Source organism: Brassica napus, chromosome C1, assembly GCF_020379485.1.
Source record: "Brassica napus cultivar Da-Ae chromosome C1, Da-Ae, whole genome shotgun sequence".
NCBI classification, from domain to species: domain Eukaryota; kingdom Viridiplantae; phylum Streptophyta; class Magnoliopsida; order Brassicales; family Brassicaceae; genus Brassica; species Brassica napus.
Window position 1 is genome coordinate 7958402 of NC_063444.1, and position 19073 is coordinate 7977474.

The following is a 19073-nucleotide window of genomic DNA, read 5'->3' on the forward strand; positions in this document are numbered from 1 at the left end:
CCGAAAAGGCGAGGTTGAGTTCTGTAAAGAGGACAACACTGATGCCCTAATCGGATGTAAGAATAAAACGCAACGTTTTACTCATTAATGATACCAAACGAAAAGCCAGACCAGACCAAACCACAACCATGTCCGACTTAAAATAAACCAAATTATAAGTGTGTCAATTTAATTTGGAGGCCCAACACAATATATAATACGAAGCCCACTCGTTTAATCCATGTTTTTTTTTAAAAAAGGAGATGGGATCCACGAAAGTGACGACGTGTCGTATCAAAAATATCTTTATTGTAAGTTTTAGTTGCATACGCGCACACACTTGCATCGTCACAACGACAGTCAAAGGGAAAAGAAAGTGGTAATTACCGTGAAAATATCTGATAATCGGAACTCCTCGAGATTTGATCTCCGGTGACCGACGCTCGATCTTCCGATCACCGTGAAAATATGGATTCTTGAATTTCTTTGTTCCGAGTAAACTCACCGGAGAATAAAGCTAAAATGGATTCTGAAGATACGAAGAGGCAAAAGAGGGTTTTCTCTTTGTTAGCTTTAAGATTCTGTACAGTGATAGTATTCTCGGTCGTCAGCTTCTTCGTCTTGTCGTTTATATTAGGAGTATTAGTGATTATACTCGGTGAACTCTGGGTTTCTTCTTCTACTTCCTCCGCCTCTCTTGCTTCCCGCTGCAAGATTCTTTCCAGCTGTAAGTTGTTATTACTTAAAGCTTTGACCTTTCTTTAGCTCCATCATTAAGTGGCTAGCTTGGTTTTACTTGATGAGTCTTATAGTGAAAAGAAAGGAGAAGGCTTTTATGGATGAGAAGATAAGAGAAACTGATGTTGATCTTTTGATGTAGCGGTTGATCTTAGGTCTTCCAAAGTGTGCGGCATTGGACTTTTGAACAACAAAGCACAACATGTGTTTCATCCTTTTGAGAGAGATAAGTTCAGATGTCGCTATGATTACTATTGGGCTTCTGTCTTCAAGGTGGCGTTTAGCTAGTATAATTTTGCTTTTCGATGAATATCATTCATTCAGCCATATACTGTCTTTTGGTTATGAGTAAACGCCATTCACGTCCACAGGTAGAATATAAAGATCACTTAATGGGTCAAACAAGGCTAGCCTTCTCAGAAGCACCTAATGAAGCCCTTCCCCCTGAGTGCAGGCCTAACTTTGGTGCTGCTTTGCTTACCAAAGATAACTTCAAGGCAGGTTCTTTTAACTCATCAAGATTCTTAGAACAAGTTATTAAGTTCATTTGCTTATTATGAATCTACTTTTTGTGTATCTTCAGGTGAACGAGACTTACGATTGCTGGTACGCAATAGGGATTCCAAAAATCAAGCTTTATCAGGACGGCTTTTTCGGTTGCCAAGCAAATGATCTCTCTTTCACCGACATTTTTAAACAATACGCTGTCTTGTAAGTTCATATGGTTTCTTTCATTAGTACTAGTGTGTCTTGTATTGGCATTGTTATTCGACCGGATTGATCATCTTTCCATTTGTTATTTCTTCTCCAGGCTGTCTAAGTTATTACAGTCCTGGTTTAATGGAAAAGGAAGACCAAAGTACTGGAGATACGATGTGATCGCTGGCATTGTATCTGGCTTCTCAACCTCCATAATCACAGTCTTGGTCGTACGGATCTTAAGCAATGCAAAGTCTTGGTTCCCTCGAGCTTGTTGTTCGGTTAAGAGCAAGCTTTCTAAGGTGAACCTCTTCGTACAAGTGAAGCGTGCGTGTTTGGTCATTGCGTACTTCTACATTCTCGGATGGATGGCTACGCAGTACTTAAAAATTATTTTCCCAAAGGCTTAGAAGAAAACACATGTAAAAGAGTTGTGTGATGTAATCTTAAAATCATTTACAGCGAAAAGTAAGCAATGCAGAGAACAGCTTTAGAATCTGAGGATTGTTTTGATTAAACAGCTAAAAGAAACTGGTGGATTCTTCTACAAACTTATACGAATCACATAAACAAACTGGTGAAATCTCTGAATTATATCATATGATGGATGTTACTACTCATTTCAAGTTGAAGTTCCATTGGTTGGTTCCTCAGTTTCTTCTTCTTGGTCAGCTTCTGTGTCATCACTCTCCTGAAGATGACGAAGAACAACTTTTGGCTTTTTCGCTTTGGAAGAAGTTTCTTCTCTCTCTCCCTCCTCGTTAACATCTTCAGAATCCTTTCTTTTCAAACCCTTATCACCTCCTTCAACATCACAACTCTCTGGTTTCACTTCCTCTGTCTTTTTCTGACTGTTCTTCACCTTATCTTTCCTCGCTTGCTCTTCACATTCTTCAAGGAAGGTTTGGGTTTCAGGGTTACCCGCAACATCCGCAGGATTCTTCCCGGCCTTTGTTGTGGCTCCGACATTAGCTCCTTTCTTAACCAGGTACTTAACGAGGTCCAAGTGAGAACCTTGAGCAGCGTAGTGAAGAGGTGTAAGTCCCTTGCGAGTGATGGACTTCAGTGAAACCCCAGCGGAGAGAAGAGTCCTCACAACTTCCAAGTGTCCCTTTTGGGAAGCAAAGTGGATAGCACCCATATCGTCCACTGCTGCAGCACCAACATCGGCTTTGTTCTTGCATAAGTAGCTCACTACCTCGCTGTGGCCTGCCCATGCTGCTAAGTGTAGTCTATTTCTCCACGAGATCACAATGTTAAGGACAAAGAAACATATACGGTGGAAAAAATCTATCCTTGCTCTTAGCTATAATCTATGAACAAAAATGTTTAAAACTTAACCATTCCCTTAAAAACCAAATCAAACATGAAGGACCTATGGCACAACCAAGAAGCTCGAGATGAGCCTTAACTAAGGCTATATAACCTTTCTTTTAGCTATAATCTATGAAAAAAATTGCTTGAAACTTGGCCATTCTTGAGTCTTAACAACCAAAGCAAGGCTCGAGATTCAAAACAAGCTATACACGCCACAATCAAATGTTGAATGAATCATAGATGAGGCCCCTAACTAAGGTCATAGCAAACAACAATCAGCAAATACATCTCGGAGAAGATAACTTTCATGATCGAACACTATAAAATCGAAGACTGAGTGATTTTGCGAGAAGAAAAAGGATACGGAGTCCGAGAATGCTTATCCCTCGAATTGACGGCCAAAGGATTAGAGCTGATGATTAACTGAACTGCCGCTAAATCACCGGATCTCGCCGCGGAGTGAAGATCCGCCGATGCTCCTGATTTTCCGCCGCCGCTTCCGCCTGCCATGTCGTCTTCTCTGTTTCTCTGTTCAGCTCTTCGATTCGTACCAGTGAGAGCTATTGCGGTCCGGGTGAAATACAAACGGGCCGGGTTTAATCGAGTATAAGATTGGGCTTACCCAATTAAGCCCATTTTACACGACTTTCTAAACATTAAAGATATTTCACAGATGCAAATAAACGAAAAAGTAGTAAAACAAAGGACTAATTGGCGTAATAGCCAATTTTGAGAGGAAAATTAAGAATATATCACTGATGTTGACATTATAGTTTTCCTAGCCTTTTCTTCATTTTCTTCCGGTTTAATAGCTAATTTTGAGAGAAAAATAAATATAAATTTTGTGCCGTTTTTGATTTTTTTTTTTTATCGTATTCCACTAAATTCTACATCTTCGTTTTTATCATGGTTGATAATGGAAGTTATCTTCTCCGAGATGTATTTGCTGATTGTTCTATGCTATGGCAGTTAGGGCTCATCTCGAGATTCTTGCTTGTTCAAACATTGGCTTCATCTATATCACATGTCACTGTATTTTTGCCGGTTTTTACCTCATTTGTTTCAAGAAATTGTGAAAACATTCATATGCTAACTTACTCATTTATACACAATCTATAACTTATATAAATCAAACAGTTTTAATAGACAAAGAGATATATAGTCTATGGTTTGTACTAATATATCCGCATACATAATTTTCGGCAACACAAATACAATTAAATTAGGATTGGATCCGCGCCCTGCGCGGGGTGAGGTTGGTATTAAAATGATCTATAGATATGATGTATTAAAATTATAAAACTGTATTTTGAATGGTTTGTATTATTTAAAGTGAACTATATATATTCTATAAAAGCATATATTATTATAGAAATGAAATAAAGTCGACTTTATGTAGTAGACATTAATTCTTAAAATTGTTTGTTTATATTTGGTGGATTTTGATGTATAGAATAATTTAATGTTGTTGGGCCTTATTGTATACTTGTCTAAAATCAAAAAGAAAAATTAGTATTCTTTAAAAAAAAATCAAATTGCGTAATAAAGGGTATCCAAGAAAATAACACGCTGCTTAATTTTTAATTTTCCACAATATTTATAACGAATAAATAGAAACCCAGCGGGTAAACACATCAATATTTCGGGGCTTTAAAAAAGATTTATATTGAGCTTTTGTGACAAAATTATAAGCCCAATTGTTACTGAATTAAAAATTGCAATTTTGTAATATTTTTTTGCTTAATTACCAACGCAAAAAATAAATGGACAGAGAAATAGGCGGTGACGATGGCGAAAGGGGAAGGCGGGGTGGAAGGGGGTTAGGGTTTGGTACCTCATGAATTGCAATTGGCAGTAGATCGTCCAGATAATTTCATATCGTTTATATCCCCTTGTATAATTAGTTTTTCAGATTCTTCAATGACATTGTCGTTCTGTTCATTGAAACATCTAATAAATTTTTTTTTTTGGCTTCTATCTAAACCGAAGGCGGAGGTCAAATCGAAGTATCACCATCTTGCAAAACTCTGATCCGTGAAGCTGGATTGATTGAAGGTTACAATCCCAACTGTTGGAATTATTCAGGTTCTAGCATGGATAATGTTTAATTTTTTTCAAATTGCTTTATCTATCTCTCTATTTAGAAAGTAATATCATATCTCCAATGATTTACCCAGTTTTGATATGTGTCCACTTGCAATGATTTTACATCCAGTCCATGGCAGTTTACATAAGGATAGTTAGAGTCATTGAATCGTTAAATTTTTCAGCTGTTAGCAGTTTGGATCGTTTTTTGTGATTAATATATTAAATCACGGAAAAATATATTATAAATTCACGTTTAAAATTCAAAGATAACATAAGTAGAAACACCAAATATGAAAGCAAAAAACCATAATTCAAAGCAACAAAACATAATTAAACGACAGCATTAAATCTTAGATCGTAACCAGCTCAGCTCATCAATGATTCTTTTCTTCAGTAGGCATAAATATAATGTGGGAACTTTCTCCGCTGAGCTTAGGACACTTGTTTCTCATACGAAATGATGTCTTCGGGACTGAACTCAATCGAATGTCAACTTGCATAGAACAATAGGACAATAAGCAGGCATGGACAATAGTAAAATAAGTGATTTCAAACTGATCAATTTTAAAGTTACCTTGGCTTGGTTTTCCCATATTGATACCAATACGTTTCGGATCTATACCTATTGGTTTGACTAAAACTTGAACGGTTGAATCTGATTGCCCCACCATGGGATTAACAGTAGGAGTGTCATCTGTAAATGGAAATTTACGCTTTTGTTGCAATCGTAATCTCCTTTCAGTTCTGGCGTTTTTGGCGTCGTTAGCCACGACATTTGTAATGTCAGCTAAAATAGCACCCTGAGTATTACAGACCGGAATCACTGTGTTTACATTCATCTTGCTCTCTTCCATACCGTTTAAGAAGATGAATGTTGATCAAAATAAGTTAGACATGTAAATAGGATTTTAACCATAATAACAGATTAGTTTGTATTAAAAGTAAGATAGAGAACCTTGTCTCTGCTTTTTTGATACTTGATGTTCATCTGTACTGTGTTCTCTTTTTCTCGGGGGTCGACTGTTCTTATTCATCTCAAATGTTCTTAGGTGAAATGCTGCATTACAGTTCTATGGACTTCTTCCACATATTTAGTTTTGTTCATCAATTTCGATAGGCTCCTTTATTACGTTCAGTTTATTTACTAATTATGCGCACTCTAGTACAGATTTGGGAATAAAATCACATAGAATATTTGATTGCTTTGAATCCTTATTTCACTCTGATGGACACATTAAATGTCTTTGAGTGTAAGACTAATTTTTCTAAATTATCCGCAGTTCTCTAACTTATGAGTTTAATATAGCTGATAAGGTAATATGACTTTAACATAATTCATTGTTCCTTCCAGATGACATTAATCCCTTGCTATTTAAATGAACTCAAAGGTAATATGATTTTAACATAATGAATTTTCACCAAATATTATAACTGTATTGCAAAAAAATCGTACACAATTGTAATAAATAAAACTTAATCATGTGCTTGATATTAAAAATGTCAGGAAGACTATAAAGTCCATGGAACGTTCCAAATGATTATATGGGAGAACAGATAACTCATTGTTCATATCTCGCGAAAAGGTAAGACACAGAACATTTATCTCAAATTTTATTTACAGTTTATAACTTTAAATTCACAGTTACAAATAAGGGTATAATATCCTAGTAGGTTGAACAATCTACTAAATTTTTAAAAAATACCCTTAGCATGAATTCACCATCATTGATTTGTATTAGAAACTATGTTAGTAATAAAGTAGGAGAATCTAGACAATTGACAAAATATATAAAAAATTTACACGGATCCAGGTTTGCAAGGTAACAAAAAGAACCACATTTTCTCAACTCTTAAAGCAACCGAGTTTATGCTGTGTTATTTGAAACTTTAAGTTTGATCAAAATCAAACTACTCACGGAAGGAATATTAGTTGCATATGTAGAAAAACATAAAAAGAGGTTGAAACATAATTAAAATGAGAGTAGAGGGTACATATATTAAATAAAGGTAGACAACACGCAATCTGGGAAAAAAATCCCAATTACTAAAAATGCAACAAATTACGCACAAAACAGAAAACCCAAAAAAAATCTGAAAAACATGCAAGTTCTTGAAGAAAACAAAACCTCTACTCTCTTAAAATTCAAATAAACCGCTTTAGCCACTTTTATCTTTCTTCTCCTTCTTGATCTTCACTGGACAATTAGTGCGCGTAACAGAAGTCTGGTCAAATGTTTCATCCAGATTGATAACCGGTGCCCCAATTCTTTTAGCTGGAGTTAGACTCGTTGAGTCAGACTGCTGAGATGAACAGCCACGCAACATCATCGAACCCTAATATTACGAAATTACAACCATATATATTAGATATCTATTACTTTAACTTTCAAAAATATTCACTGATTCTGATGATATAAATTACCTCTGGTGCATCAGAAACAATACTGTTATCAATAGCTTTGAAAGTTTCACTTCCCTGTCATTCATGACTTTTCTATTTAGTAAATCATCAATTATAAAACAAATTGATATTGAACATTACTAACCGTTGGGGATTGAGTCAGGTCAAACTGAGAAATCATATCAGTGTTAGTGATAATCTTCAACACCTTGTAGGTTTCATGCTTGTACAGATAGTTTTCCCGCTCGATCTGTATCTTGAAGAGAAAGGTTTTACCAACCAAATTGTTGATAGCAGCCGGCAAAAGATACGGTTCTTGAACCTCCTACACCGAAAAAGAAAAGACAATTCATATACTTATAAGAAAAATCTAGGTTTTACTATAACTGTTTTAAGAGATTATATAATAACCTCATCGGTTATGGGTCCAGTAAGCTCAATGCAAGGCTGATGTAAGAGCTTCTGTGCTAGGTTATCAAACAGTAGGAACTTAGTGTCGCTTGTATGATCGAGTACAACCACATGCAACTTATACCTGGGACATAAAAGTTTAACTTACTTAAAACTAAAGTAATTCTAATAAATAAATCAAGTATAATATTCAAAATTTCATATTAGTAACCTAGGAATAAGTCGGGGGTCGTGCTGATTGCATTTCACACAAAAGTAATTGTGCTTGAACACATCGAGTCCATCATCCTCAGACTCGCTTGGCACTGTGAGCACTTTTTTTGAACACACCTTGCAGCTCAGATAGAACCACCCCATGTCTGAATCAATCCCGACAATAGTGCACATAACAACGCACTTCTCCACCTGATACATAAACGATATGATTTCATAAACTGTGGTTTTCTAAAGTGTAAAGATATCCAATATCTAAAAAATGCATACCTGTCTTGAAGCCTTCACATCAGCAATGCTTTTCCGTGGGGTATGGATAAAGAAATCATCCTTGTCAGAAACACCATTAGTTAATGCAAGAGGCTTAGGGTCAACAATGGCCAAGGCCATATCATCCTTAGGTAACCTACATCATTATATAAACATTTCACTCCTTTTTCCATATTGATAGTACAAACTCTATGATTTTCGATTTAAGACGAACATGATGGGAATCCTTGATTTGCAAATTTATACTTACAATTCAATAAACGGTTGAACCTCCTCCAAATTAGGATTCAAAGCAACATCGGAAACATTGTATGCATTCGAGATGGAACGTTCATCTAAAGAATGAAACCAAAGTCACCAATAATTATAGTTACTTGACTTAATAATGAAGAGATGATATAAATAAAATATGATATTGTACAAAGGTTTTGATTTACCTTTCCAGACTTTTATTTTGCCGAAACGCAACACTACGATGATCTTATGTTCACCTCTTAGCTGGATAGCATCATTGACATCTGTTGCAAATTTACCCCATAGCACCATCGGCAGACGATCATCACTGCAAAAATATTAAAACAGATCTTTAAGCTAATACCCAAAATTCCTCAACGTCCTAGACAACAAAAATTTGAGAATAAATTGAACCCTTTTCACGCAAAAGACAACAAAACAATGGACAAATTAAAATGTCTTACTCTTGGTTCCTTAATTCCAGTGACAGCTTCTGGGTATCTTTTCCATTCACAGAAATAACTTCCACATGGGAAACCTCAACAATATGTCCGATAACATCTGCAATAAGGGAAAAACACAAAATCAAAGTTTAAACCAAAACGTCATCTAGCAAATACAAACGTAATGAATGATGTAAGACTCACCAACCAAGCAGTCCGTGTTCTGACTACCATCCTTAATAGACTCAAACTTGACCGGGTCTAAACCAGTCAAGTTTGAAGGCAAAGCATCACACATTCTTAGTCGAGTCGTCGGGAGGAACACAATTCGGTAAGGGTGCTTTGTGGGGCGATAAGATCCAGCAGCCATTGTGACGATGAAATTCACCATCAACTTCGATTCACCTTGACTGATTAAGGTCACGAACTGGCTGACCAATTCTTTCTTCACAGTAGCATGGATCATATCGCCCTGCAAGATAAATTAGCAACATAAGAAGAGTTTCAAAATGATCAAATATATATGTTGTCAACAGCGTGCTTACTTTTGAATCAGCTAACACCATTTCCATTGTTTCTCCCAGAGCACAAGTATACTGCTTCCAAAGACGAATCACCTTAACACGAATTTTCCACATCGACTTGAACGGCTTCAAATCGCTAACAAAGTCCAAACCTGCCATTAGACTCGATAGTCACAGAAAATTAGAGCTTAAGAAATAGAGAGAAGACGATATCGTTGAAGCAATCCCATCTTCCATATTTATATAAGTTTCTTTTTTTCCGCATAAATGCGATATTACCCAAAATATATTCTTGATCAAACTAATTGGCAATTTTCAAGTTAAAATATATTGAAATGTTTTGTTTTTGGAAGTTAATAGATACCACAGAAGACTATTTTAGGTTATTATTAAACTTGCAAATCAAGGATTCCGTTTGTGATATCCTTGACTTTGAAAATAATATTATTCACGGCAATCAGCACTTATTACATAAATTCAAAATTATGCGTGATTGCAATCCAGTATTTCCATATACAATATGATATTGACCAAAAGAAATACCTTAATTCACGTTTGAGATCACCATATTACAAAAACAGCACTCATTTGTATCCTAAATCTTATTTGCTTGATACTATTTGAAAGATCATAATCTTCCAATTTACGATTTTGAATTGATGAGATGAAGTAAATATTATACATGAACATTTGTCAAAATTATGATTTTAAATTTTTGGAGTTTTATTTTATTCAAAAAATAAAGACTGGCCACGGAAAACATGTTAAAATTAAATCATTTTTTTGTACCTTTGAATTTATGATCATAATAACATTTGAATATTAAAAAAAGAGGTTTCTCCAATTTTACAAAGAATATTTAGAATACAATAAAACTCCAAAAATTTAAAATCATAATTTCCATATATGTAAATGTATAACATTTCCAGCAAATTAAACTGTTCATATATTTGTTTATGATTATATTCTAATAAGCGTATTTTACTTTTTGTGTTTTAAATCCTTGGAGATGATCATAGAAACTGATGAGCATGAAACAGAGGATATCAAACGGACATAGTTTGATTAAGCACAAAGGTGATAGTAGATGATATGTGTAATAGAGTTCAACTTGGTCAGCGATTATTCCAAATTACTATAGAAGAACATTATCAACTAATGTTATATGAATTATACACAGCATTGACTAAATGAGCTTTATAGTCGAGAGATGCAAATATCAAATGTCTGTCCAATGGCGATAATAGTAAATTGTTAGGGTGAGTGTGGCTGTTTTCCAAAGGGGTCTGAGAAGCTCTATCTATCTGACACGTCGCCATAATGGCAAACCTGTAAATATATTACCATTTTGAGGTTACTTTTTTTTTTTTGCTTTCCTTTTTAATAATAAGGGGATGAGGAAAAAGGGTATACAACTCGATTTGAATCATGATTAGGATTTACAAATTTGCCTTTACAATCTACGAAAGAGTGCAACATGCCAACATCGACAAACTCATATGTCAGAGAGGACTCATACGGTCATACCTAATGTGAAACCGTTAATGTTTTAGTCAGTCAGAAATCAAGAATGATGTCCATAACAGAGATATTTTACCTATTCGAGGTATTTCTATATGTGAAAACCAATATTTTTTTTTTCATCTGGTATTATTATTATAAACAAGTTCATATGATACAAAAGGCCCAAAAGAAAACCAATACATATAGCAAATAAAATTATAGAAACTAATTAAATTGGAGAAAAAATACGATATATTCATGGAATAAAGATTAGATAAGGCTGTATACAGTGGCGGAGCCGGAATCAATTTACACTGAGGTCAAAATAATTTTATGGGATCAAAATTTATTATTAAATGTGGTCAAAATAATTTTTCTTTAACAAAAACAAAAAAAAAATTAAAAAATAGTGGGGTCAGCTGACCCCACTCCCCATACAGTCCCTCCGCCCCTGGCCGTATAGGTTAAAGGGATATGATCGCCATCTTGGAAAAAAGTACAACACAGGTCCAAGTTGCATGGGAAGGTTCCTCAAATCATAACATTATTTTCCAAAATTCAGATCCCGTATAAAACACAAAATATTTAGTTGTTCCAAGCTATACAATATTATACAGCAAGTTGCATATAATTAACGTTGATCAATGATATTGTAAAGAAAAATCTTCAAGCATTTTTCCATCTAATCAAATTATACCAATTATAAATGATAAATTCATAAAGGATTCCCACATAAAACGTATAATACCCTTTAAACTATATAGTTCTTTTGTTTTTCGACCTTTTTTATTGAAATATTTTTGTTTCACAGATGTTATTTGAGAATCTTTACCCAACAAAAAAAAAGTATAAACAACTGGTTACGTTCTATAGCAAAGACAATTTCCTAAATAAAACGAATGTCAACAATGTAAAGTCACAATTACAATGAGTCTTACAAAGCAGTGTTTGTTATTTCACATTTATACCGATTTTATTATTAAATATCAAAATCAGAAGCAGTCAATTCATCACCGTCATACATACGTGGCATCCTTCTTATTGGGGCCTTTTAATATAGTTTTTATAAATAAAAATCATATACTACAAAAATGATATGGATAATGGAGTTTGTGATATTGTAATCCATTTCCATACAGATACGGAGCCATACGTTTCCACAATATATGTGATGTATATTTAAAATTAAAGCATTTTGGCAAAAATATATCTATACAACCATTAAGAATTATTGTCAATCAGCAATCGTCATATGGGGTACAATTTGAATAAGCAATCCTTTCAACTTGACACTTTGGTGATATCAAACGTCATCACCTCAATAGTAAAAACGCAAGTCAATGTCGCTTTACGATTATGGCTTGGGTTAAGGAAATCAAATTAATCATTGTGACTAAACACTATAGTCTATAGATATAATTAATGAATTGATTATTCATGCGGTTCGTTTGTGTTACGTTAAATTATCTTATAGATACTTGTCAGTTGTCACAATTAGATATTTAGATACGTACGTATGTATATAAGGTATATACGTATAAATGTAAATGTAATGAAATTATTCATATCAATTATCTACCGTGTACCTGCCAACTATTGTGGATGAGGATCTCACCCACTCACGACTTGCATTAAAATCCAAGAAAAAAACCTGTGAAAATAAAGAAGCAACATACTATTTTTAAAAATCACAAAACCCAACATCATGTAATTTTCATTAGATTCGTCGATCCCATTAAAGTAAACCACTTGCAACTCTTAAAATATAGACTAGCGGCAACATTATCGGGCTTTCTTTATATATGGGATCTGCGGGAATATATGCTAATGTCCTGAGGATTAAATTCTTATAAAAGTAGAAACACTTCCAAAACCAATGTATCGATTCAGACCTACCTAAAAGTTATCGACATAATTAATATTATCTTATAATTATTCCATATTAAGTACACTAAATATCTTGTAGGTTTGGCAAGAAAGGAGAAAAAGTTTATTATGTAGGTTCAGCTTTTGAGGAATCTAAGAAATATACCGGACCTAACTTATGTTTTTGAATAATTGATTCCAAAAAAACAAAATTAAGTAACGGCAGGGCCAGAAAAATATAGCCATTTGCAACCCTTCCCGTGGACTTCAGACGGGCCCTGTTAATCACCGACTCTAACTCTTCACCTGACTCACTGACTCTTCTACCTAGGTTATTGGTGCATTTGACTTTTTTCGAACCCAAAACATCATCCTTTGTCAATTGATATTCAGTTTGATTAGTTATTGAGTATTGATTTCGGTTAGAATTAAACCGATTTGAAATTGATTTAAATCTGGTTCAATTAAAATCGAATCCGGTTAAAGAAAATCGGTTGGTTCAATTCGATTTCAATTTGGTTAAGGGTTGACCGGATTGGGTCAGGGTTGACCGGTTTGGGTCAGGGTTGACCATTGACCGACGAGTTGATCTTTTGACCAGATCGTCGGTTATCCGTTTTTAACTATTCGAAGAACGTTCTAACTCAATTTTTCGTCTTGATTTCAGATTTGAAGTCTTTTTGAGCAGCATGAGTTGATAGCTAATACTTTTCTACATAGCTAAGGTGAGGGTATATTCTGTAAATCTCGTATCAGTGTAGAATTCTTCCTATGTTAGTTTAGTTTTGAATCATGATCCTTCTGTTTGAATTAAGTATTGTGTGATAGTTAGGATGTTTAATGTAAACCAGAAATAGGGGTCTAGAGGATTCAACTATTGTTTGGATTGTATTATGTTAAGTAATTTTATATATATAATATATAAAGATATAGTAGAATTATGTGGTGGGCGGGTGTTCAGAAATGTTTGAACTAGCGACGCAAATGTAGTGTGCGTAGGCCCAGAGACGTCTGAGCTAGCGATGCAGATTGTGTGTGGGCGGGGTGCAGAGACGTTTGCATATCGACGCATGTTTTGTGTGCGGGGGTGTAGAGACATATTGTACTAGTGACACATAGTATTTATATTCTTATGAAGAAATGCGGGGTGTATGAATTAGCTATGTGCTATCATCACATTGTTTGTGTTTGTGTGATGCACTGGGCATCGTTTATATTCGTGTTAGAGCTAAACTCCCATAGTGGGAGTTCTATTACTCAAATAAGTGGTTTGCGTGTTTAGCATCCCATACCTCACTGAATGATTCTCTTGTTACTCACCCCTCTTTTTTTTTTCCTTTTTTCAAGTGAGACTTACGAACATGAGTGATTGCTATCTGATTAGTGCTTTTGGGCATTTTTTTTTCCTTTTTAGACTTGTGGTTTTTATGGTTTTATCGATATTTTCGGGATTTATCTCATTTATTGGATGTATGGCTATTTATTAGATTTTGGTGTTTGGAGACGATTTATGAGGATCAATAAATGGAGATTTCAGTATTATTATTTATTGTTTTATTTTGGAAAATACGAGTATTACATTTTGGTATCAATTGGTGACAACCTGTCTTGTGTGAGGGTTATTAAAATTGGTGACAACGTGTCTTGTGGGAGAGTTATTAAAGGGTAGATCTTGGGTTCGAGGAACATCAAGCGCACCAATAACCTATACGGAGGAGTCAGTAAAGACTCACAAATGAGGAGTTAGTGTTGATGCTCTACAGAGCCACTCTGAAGTTCACGGGATGGGTTGTTACATCAGTAGCTAATATATTTTCAATATAGAGTTTATATTACACAATGCATGATATTTAATATATAGGAGGATAATAAGTATATATGATTTTCCATATGTATTTTAGTTCTCTTTTATTGTGAAACAATTTACAAATACTATAAATTATAGAGTTTATATTACACAGTGCATGATATTTAATATATAGGAAGGATAATAAGTATATATGATTTTCCATATGTATTTTAGTTCTCTTTTATTGTGAAACAATTTATACATACTATAAATTATCAATATATAACTTTTTTGATTAATTTTGGGCTATTCTGAGTATACGAAAATGTCCAGACTAATCTCGAAAGAAAATTGTAGTCCACTTATAAACTCTATTTTTGAATATTTAATTTCGCCAGTGGAAACGCATGGAACAAGATGACAACTCCTAATCCAGTGAAAACACCACGATGTAATTGTCAATACATAAAATTATAACACGGCGTCTTCATAACACAAATTAACCATATGATTGGCCTATTTTCATCTTTTTGGACATCTGAAAATTTCTTTAAGCAATAGGAAAATAATCTTCTTTCCATGGGTACATGGTTTATTTTCATTTACATTGATATTTTTTACCAAATAAATTATTTATAGAGCAACTGACTAATTAAATTTTATGTTACATTTTGACGTGAAATTTTTTGATGTTTCTAAAGAGGGCTGTTTCATGCACATCATACATGTTCTCGTGATTATCGTTTTTATTTTTGCTATAATTTTCGTATTTTGGTAAAAAAGAATTCATAATTTGGCATCACACAAAATAACGTTTAGCGTTACAGTATAAGTAGGAAAACAAGTAACGCAAACCAAACAAATTTCCAAACCTTAATTGTATTTTTATCATAATTTTCAGTCATTTTTATCACTTTTATCTAAGTTTTGTAGATAAGAACAACAAAAAATAAAATATTGTGGTAAATACAAAAATTTAGAAACTTTAAAAATCAAAAATATATCAGGCAAAAAAATATTTTTAATAAAAGTTAACCTTTGAGTTAATTTATTTTATCTACATTGATGATGATTGTTAAGAAGCAAATGTAATTATTTTAAAATCTGAGACGTACAAAAATTTACTATAGATCTACAAATATATAAAATATGGAAAAGTAAATTTTGGCACATGTAAACCTAAAATTAATATAAGAAATAATTGATTATGTCAAAAGTTATAAACAAAAATTAAACATGTAGATTGTTCATGCAACATAACTAATGCTATACATTATTAATTTTTTTTTAAAAAGACATTATTAATTTGTTAGATATAATTTATCTAACAAATTAATAATGTGGATCATTATATTATATTATTTACACCCAAAAAATTTATATCACATTACGATAGTCTTGAAGTTTTGTATGTTTCTAAAGAGGGGTGTTTCATGCATATTGTACGTGTTCTCGTGATTCCCGCTTTTATTTTTGATATTGTTATGAATCATGAATTGAATGGTCCATAAGTTAAACCATACAAATGGTCCATAACTTAAACCATACAAGTTCAAAACTAAAGTCCATTGGAGGTTTATATCCAGCCACATGGAAGATCCATTCAACCTTAGTCTTTATGAGTTTGACCATGTCATTATGTAGAGTATCTTTGCAATCAATTCTCCCTTTGACTCCACCTTGTATGAACCACTATATATAGTGGTATAAGCAATAAGAAATATACAACACATTCTCACAAATCTTCTCTCAAATCTTAACACGTTATCAGCACGAGACTCTCTCCACCTGAGCAATCCCATCCGCCGGCGATCATCTCTTTTCCGGCCATCTATTCCGGCCCTCAGCCTTGCTCCGCCGGCCAAGTCTATCCCTCTCACGGTTTTTCGGCCAGCTCCTCCACCTCTCTCTCAACCAGCTCATCCGCGGATCAGCTCTCTCTCACGGTGGTCCATTCAGATCAATTTGGTGTTTTCTAAAAGGTAAACTAATATATCCATAAAATCTAAGAACACCACATATCTGAATCCTGATTATTAGATCTATTTGAATCATAAAACTTATAAAAATCTATAGATCTAAAATTATCACAAATATTAATCTTGAATCTAAGATCTATATGAATCTTGATTCTAAAATTATTTGAATCTCTAAAGATCTAATAATCTCTAAAAACTTATAAAACTTATTAATAATCTAAGATCTATATGAATCTTGTTTCTAAGAACTATTTGAAATTATAAAAGGTATTAGAGAAAATCATAAATCCCTTTTAGCTAGCAAGCCTTAAAATCGGTTCCCCTTTATCCTATTTTGATACGGCCTTAAATCCGGATTGACTAAAGGACTGAAACCCATAATCTTTGTTTGGCCGTATTACCGGCTGTATAGCCGGATGAATAAGCTGGCCATCAAAATCTTAATCCCATTCGATGTGCTTACCGATCCAAATCGGCCCTTATCCACATCAAAATCTCAAATCCCCTTGTTTGTTTTATAACCGGATATGTATCTTGATGGCCATTATACATATCAATTCCCTAAATCCTTTTTGCTTGATTTTTATCAATCCCCTAAACTCTAAGCAATAATCGGCTGAACCCCTAAATCCAAATCCGGCCATGATTTTTTCCGGCCATGACCTTTTCCGGCCACAATCTTTTCAGCCATAATCTTTCAGTCAAACCCAAAGATATCAAAACTTAAATCCTAATCAATGCATATCTTTGACCATTGATGTTTTATATTGTAACTGATCAAAATTTAAAACTTTTATGATTGTTTTAAATGCATATCTTTGACTAGGTAGTATTTATCAAAATATTATAACCTATAGTCTTGATTTAAATAGTTATGACATAGGCTAAAATAAATACTAAGTTGAAATCATTTGATCACATAGTTGTTTGTCAAAATTTATCTAAATCTAAACCGGCCTTGAAATCGGTTCATTATAGTTTGAACAAATGATATAAATTTATCTTGATCTAAAAACCAACCTTGAAAACTGATTTTGTGATGATTGAATTATATACTGATCATATATACATACCTGATAGCATCTATTAGATCAAACATGGATTAGTAAATTGTTAGATCATACACATATCATGAACTGATCATTTCCATGCATCCGCTTGTCATATAGTTTTATTAAAACTGAGCATGCATACATATAATAGATCATTCTAATCATGGGGCATTTAAAATAAAATCTAAATTGGTTCATATTGCTTGCATCTAATTAGATTAAATCGGTTATTTTTAAAGTTAAGCATGTTTGTTTAATTGAAAACATAAACCAGCTTTGAAACCGATTGATTGAAAATCTAATTGAATTTGTTCTAGACATATCCTGAAAATTATAAAATTTTCTTGTCTTGGTTTACCCTGTAAAAGGGGGAAGGAATCGGTTTTTGCTTTATGATCTTTGAAAACCAAATATCCTCATGCATTAGGAATCACATATAGATTGTTTAAGTCCAATGCTTAGTTCTGAACATGCATTCAGCTATTTCTTGATCCATGCATTTGCTTGATTTCATCCATCTTGCTTGATCTCATTTAATAAAATGATGATTGATCCTTATTCAAATTCTAAAGGGCCTTAATACCCTATATATATAATCAATCCAATTTGAATTATAATTAAAAGGATTACTAGATGCAATGATCAATTGATCATTCTCATACTAAGATTGCTTAAGCAAATAGATTATATGATTTGAAGGAAAGCCTTATTGAAATCATATACATTGATTTATTCTATTGCTTACATAGAATTCTGAGTGCTTGAATTACTCGTTAAATATTCAGATGTCGAGATTTGAACCCTCAGATTACTCTGCCCTAAATCTCTCTGGAGATAATTACCTAGAATGGGTAAAGAATACTCTTGTTGCCCTGAGATCCAGAGGACTCGGACAATGCATCAATGAGTACAATGATATCATTGACAGTGAAAGGCATAGAGCTATAACGATTATTCGTTATCATCTCACTGAGGAACTAAGAGACCTGTATCTCCATGTTGAGGATCCTTGTGACCTTTGGTTACAGTTAAGGAAAAGGTTCAAACCGGTATCGTGGCAAAAGGCCAACCATGAATGGGAGATCCTCAGATTCCAGGATTTTGAATCTGTGGACAAATATAATTCTGCTCTGATGGATATTGCTTATAGTCTTGAACTATGTGGTGAAAGGATAACACATTATTCTTTACTATACAAGACCTACTCCACATTCCATCCAAAGGATGTGCTGTTGTTACACACGGCTAAGAAGTTCACCACTTATAATGACCTTTTGTCATATCTTTTGGCTTCCGAACAAAGAAAGCAGAAAATCAAAGATACCATCAACAGATTTGACAAACTTCAGAAAAGATACATTGAGCTAAAGAATAATGAGATGATGCCTCCTATAGCTGATGAAGTGAAGTTGAGCGCCATATGGCAAAACATGCATTGTGAAGGCCATATTATATAATTGTCTTTTGACATTCTCATTTTCATGTTTCCTGAGTTTATGTTTCATGAATTGCTTTGATACTTTGCTTTATACACGACTTCATTAATAAAATGAATTGCTTTGAGTTC

General features: G+C 33.7%; 2 protein-coding genes and 1 long non-coding RNA gene across 4 annotated transcripts; 1 reads left to right on the forward strand and 2 right to left on the reverse strand.

Annotated features, from left to right (window-relative positions):
• The first annotated feature begins 301 nt into the window (after positions 1-301).
• LOC106423267 lies at positions 302-1914 on the forward strand. The gene is made up of 5 exons (XM_013864051.3): positions 302-706; positions 860-990; positions 1089-1214; positions 1301-1428; positions 1529-1914. The coding sequence occupies exons 1-5, from the start codon at positions 502-504 to the stop codon at positions 1824-1826; spliced, it is 888 nt and encodes a 295-aa protein (XP_013719505.1). The 5' UTR covers positions 302-501; the 3' UTR covers positions 1827-1914.
• LOC106423268 (protein phosphatase 1 regulatory subunit 12C-like) lies at positions 1838-3347 on the reverse strand. Of its 2 annotated transcripts, none has more exons than XM_013864053.3 (2): positions 3098-3347; positions 1838-2648 (listed from the first exon to the last, which is right to left on the reverse strand). In XM_013864053.3, the coding sequence occupies exons 1-2, from the start codon at positions 3241-3243 to the stop codon at positions 2039-2041; spliced, it is 756 nt and encodes a 251-aa protein (XP_013719507.1). In that variant the 5' UTR covers positions 3244-3347; the 3' UTR covers positions 1838-2038. The 2 variants fall into 2 exon arrangements, with proteins under 2 accessions (XP_013719507.1, XP_013719506.1); XM_013864052.3 differs by having other exon boundaries at positions 1838-2654; positions 3098-3313.
• Positions 3348-5424: 2077 nt separating this feature from the next.
• LOC125580650 lies at positions 5425-9585 on the reverse strand. Its single transcript, XR_007318381.1, has 3 exons — positions 7368-9585; positions 7244-7297; positions 5425-7155 (listed from the first exon to the last, which is right to left on the reverse strand). It is a non-coding gene; the product is annotated as an uncharacterized LOC125580650 (long non-coding RNA).
• Positions 9586-19073: the final 9488 nt, after the last annotated feature.

Excerpts from the sequence above, each read along its gene's own strand:
- LOC106423267 (XM_013864051.3), top strand. The coding sequence starts at position 502 with ATGGATTCTGAAGATACGAAGAGGCAAAAGAGGGTTTTCTCTTTGTTA. Across the intron at positions 707-859 it reads CTGCAAGATTCTTTCCAGCT|CGGTTGATCTTAGGTCTTCC; the intron begins GTAAGTTGTTAT and ends CTTTTGATGTAG. Across the intron at positions 1,215-1,300 it reads TTACCAAAGATAACTTCAAG|GTGAACGAGACTTACGATTG; the intron begins GCAGGTTCTTTT and ends GTGTATCTTCAG.
- LOC106423268 (XM_013864052.3), bottom strand. The coding sequence starts at position 3,243 with ATGGCAGGCGGAAGCGGCGGCGGAAAATCAGGAGCATCGGCGGATCTT. Across the intron at positions 2,655-3,097 it reads GATAAGCATTCTCGGACTCC|AAATAGACTACACTTAGCAG; the intron begins GTATCCTTTTTC and ends GATCTCGTGGAG.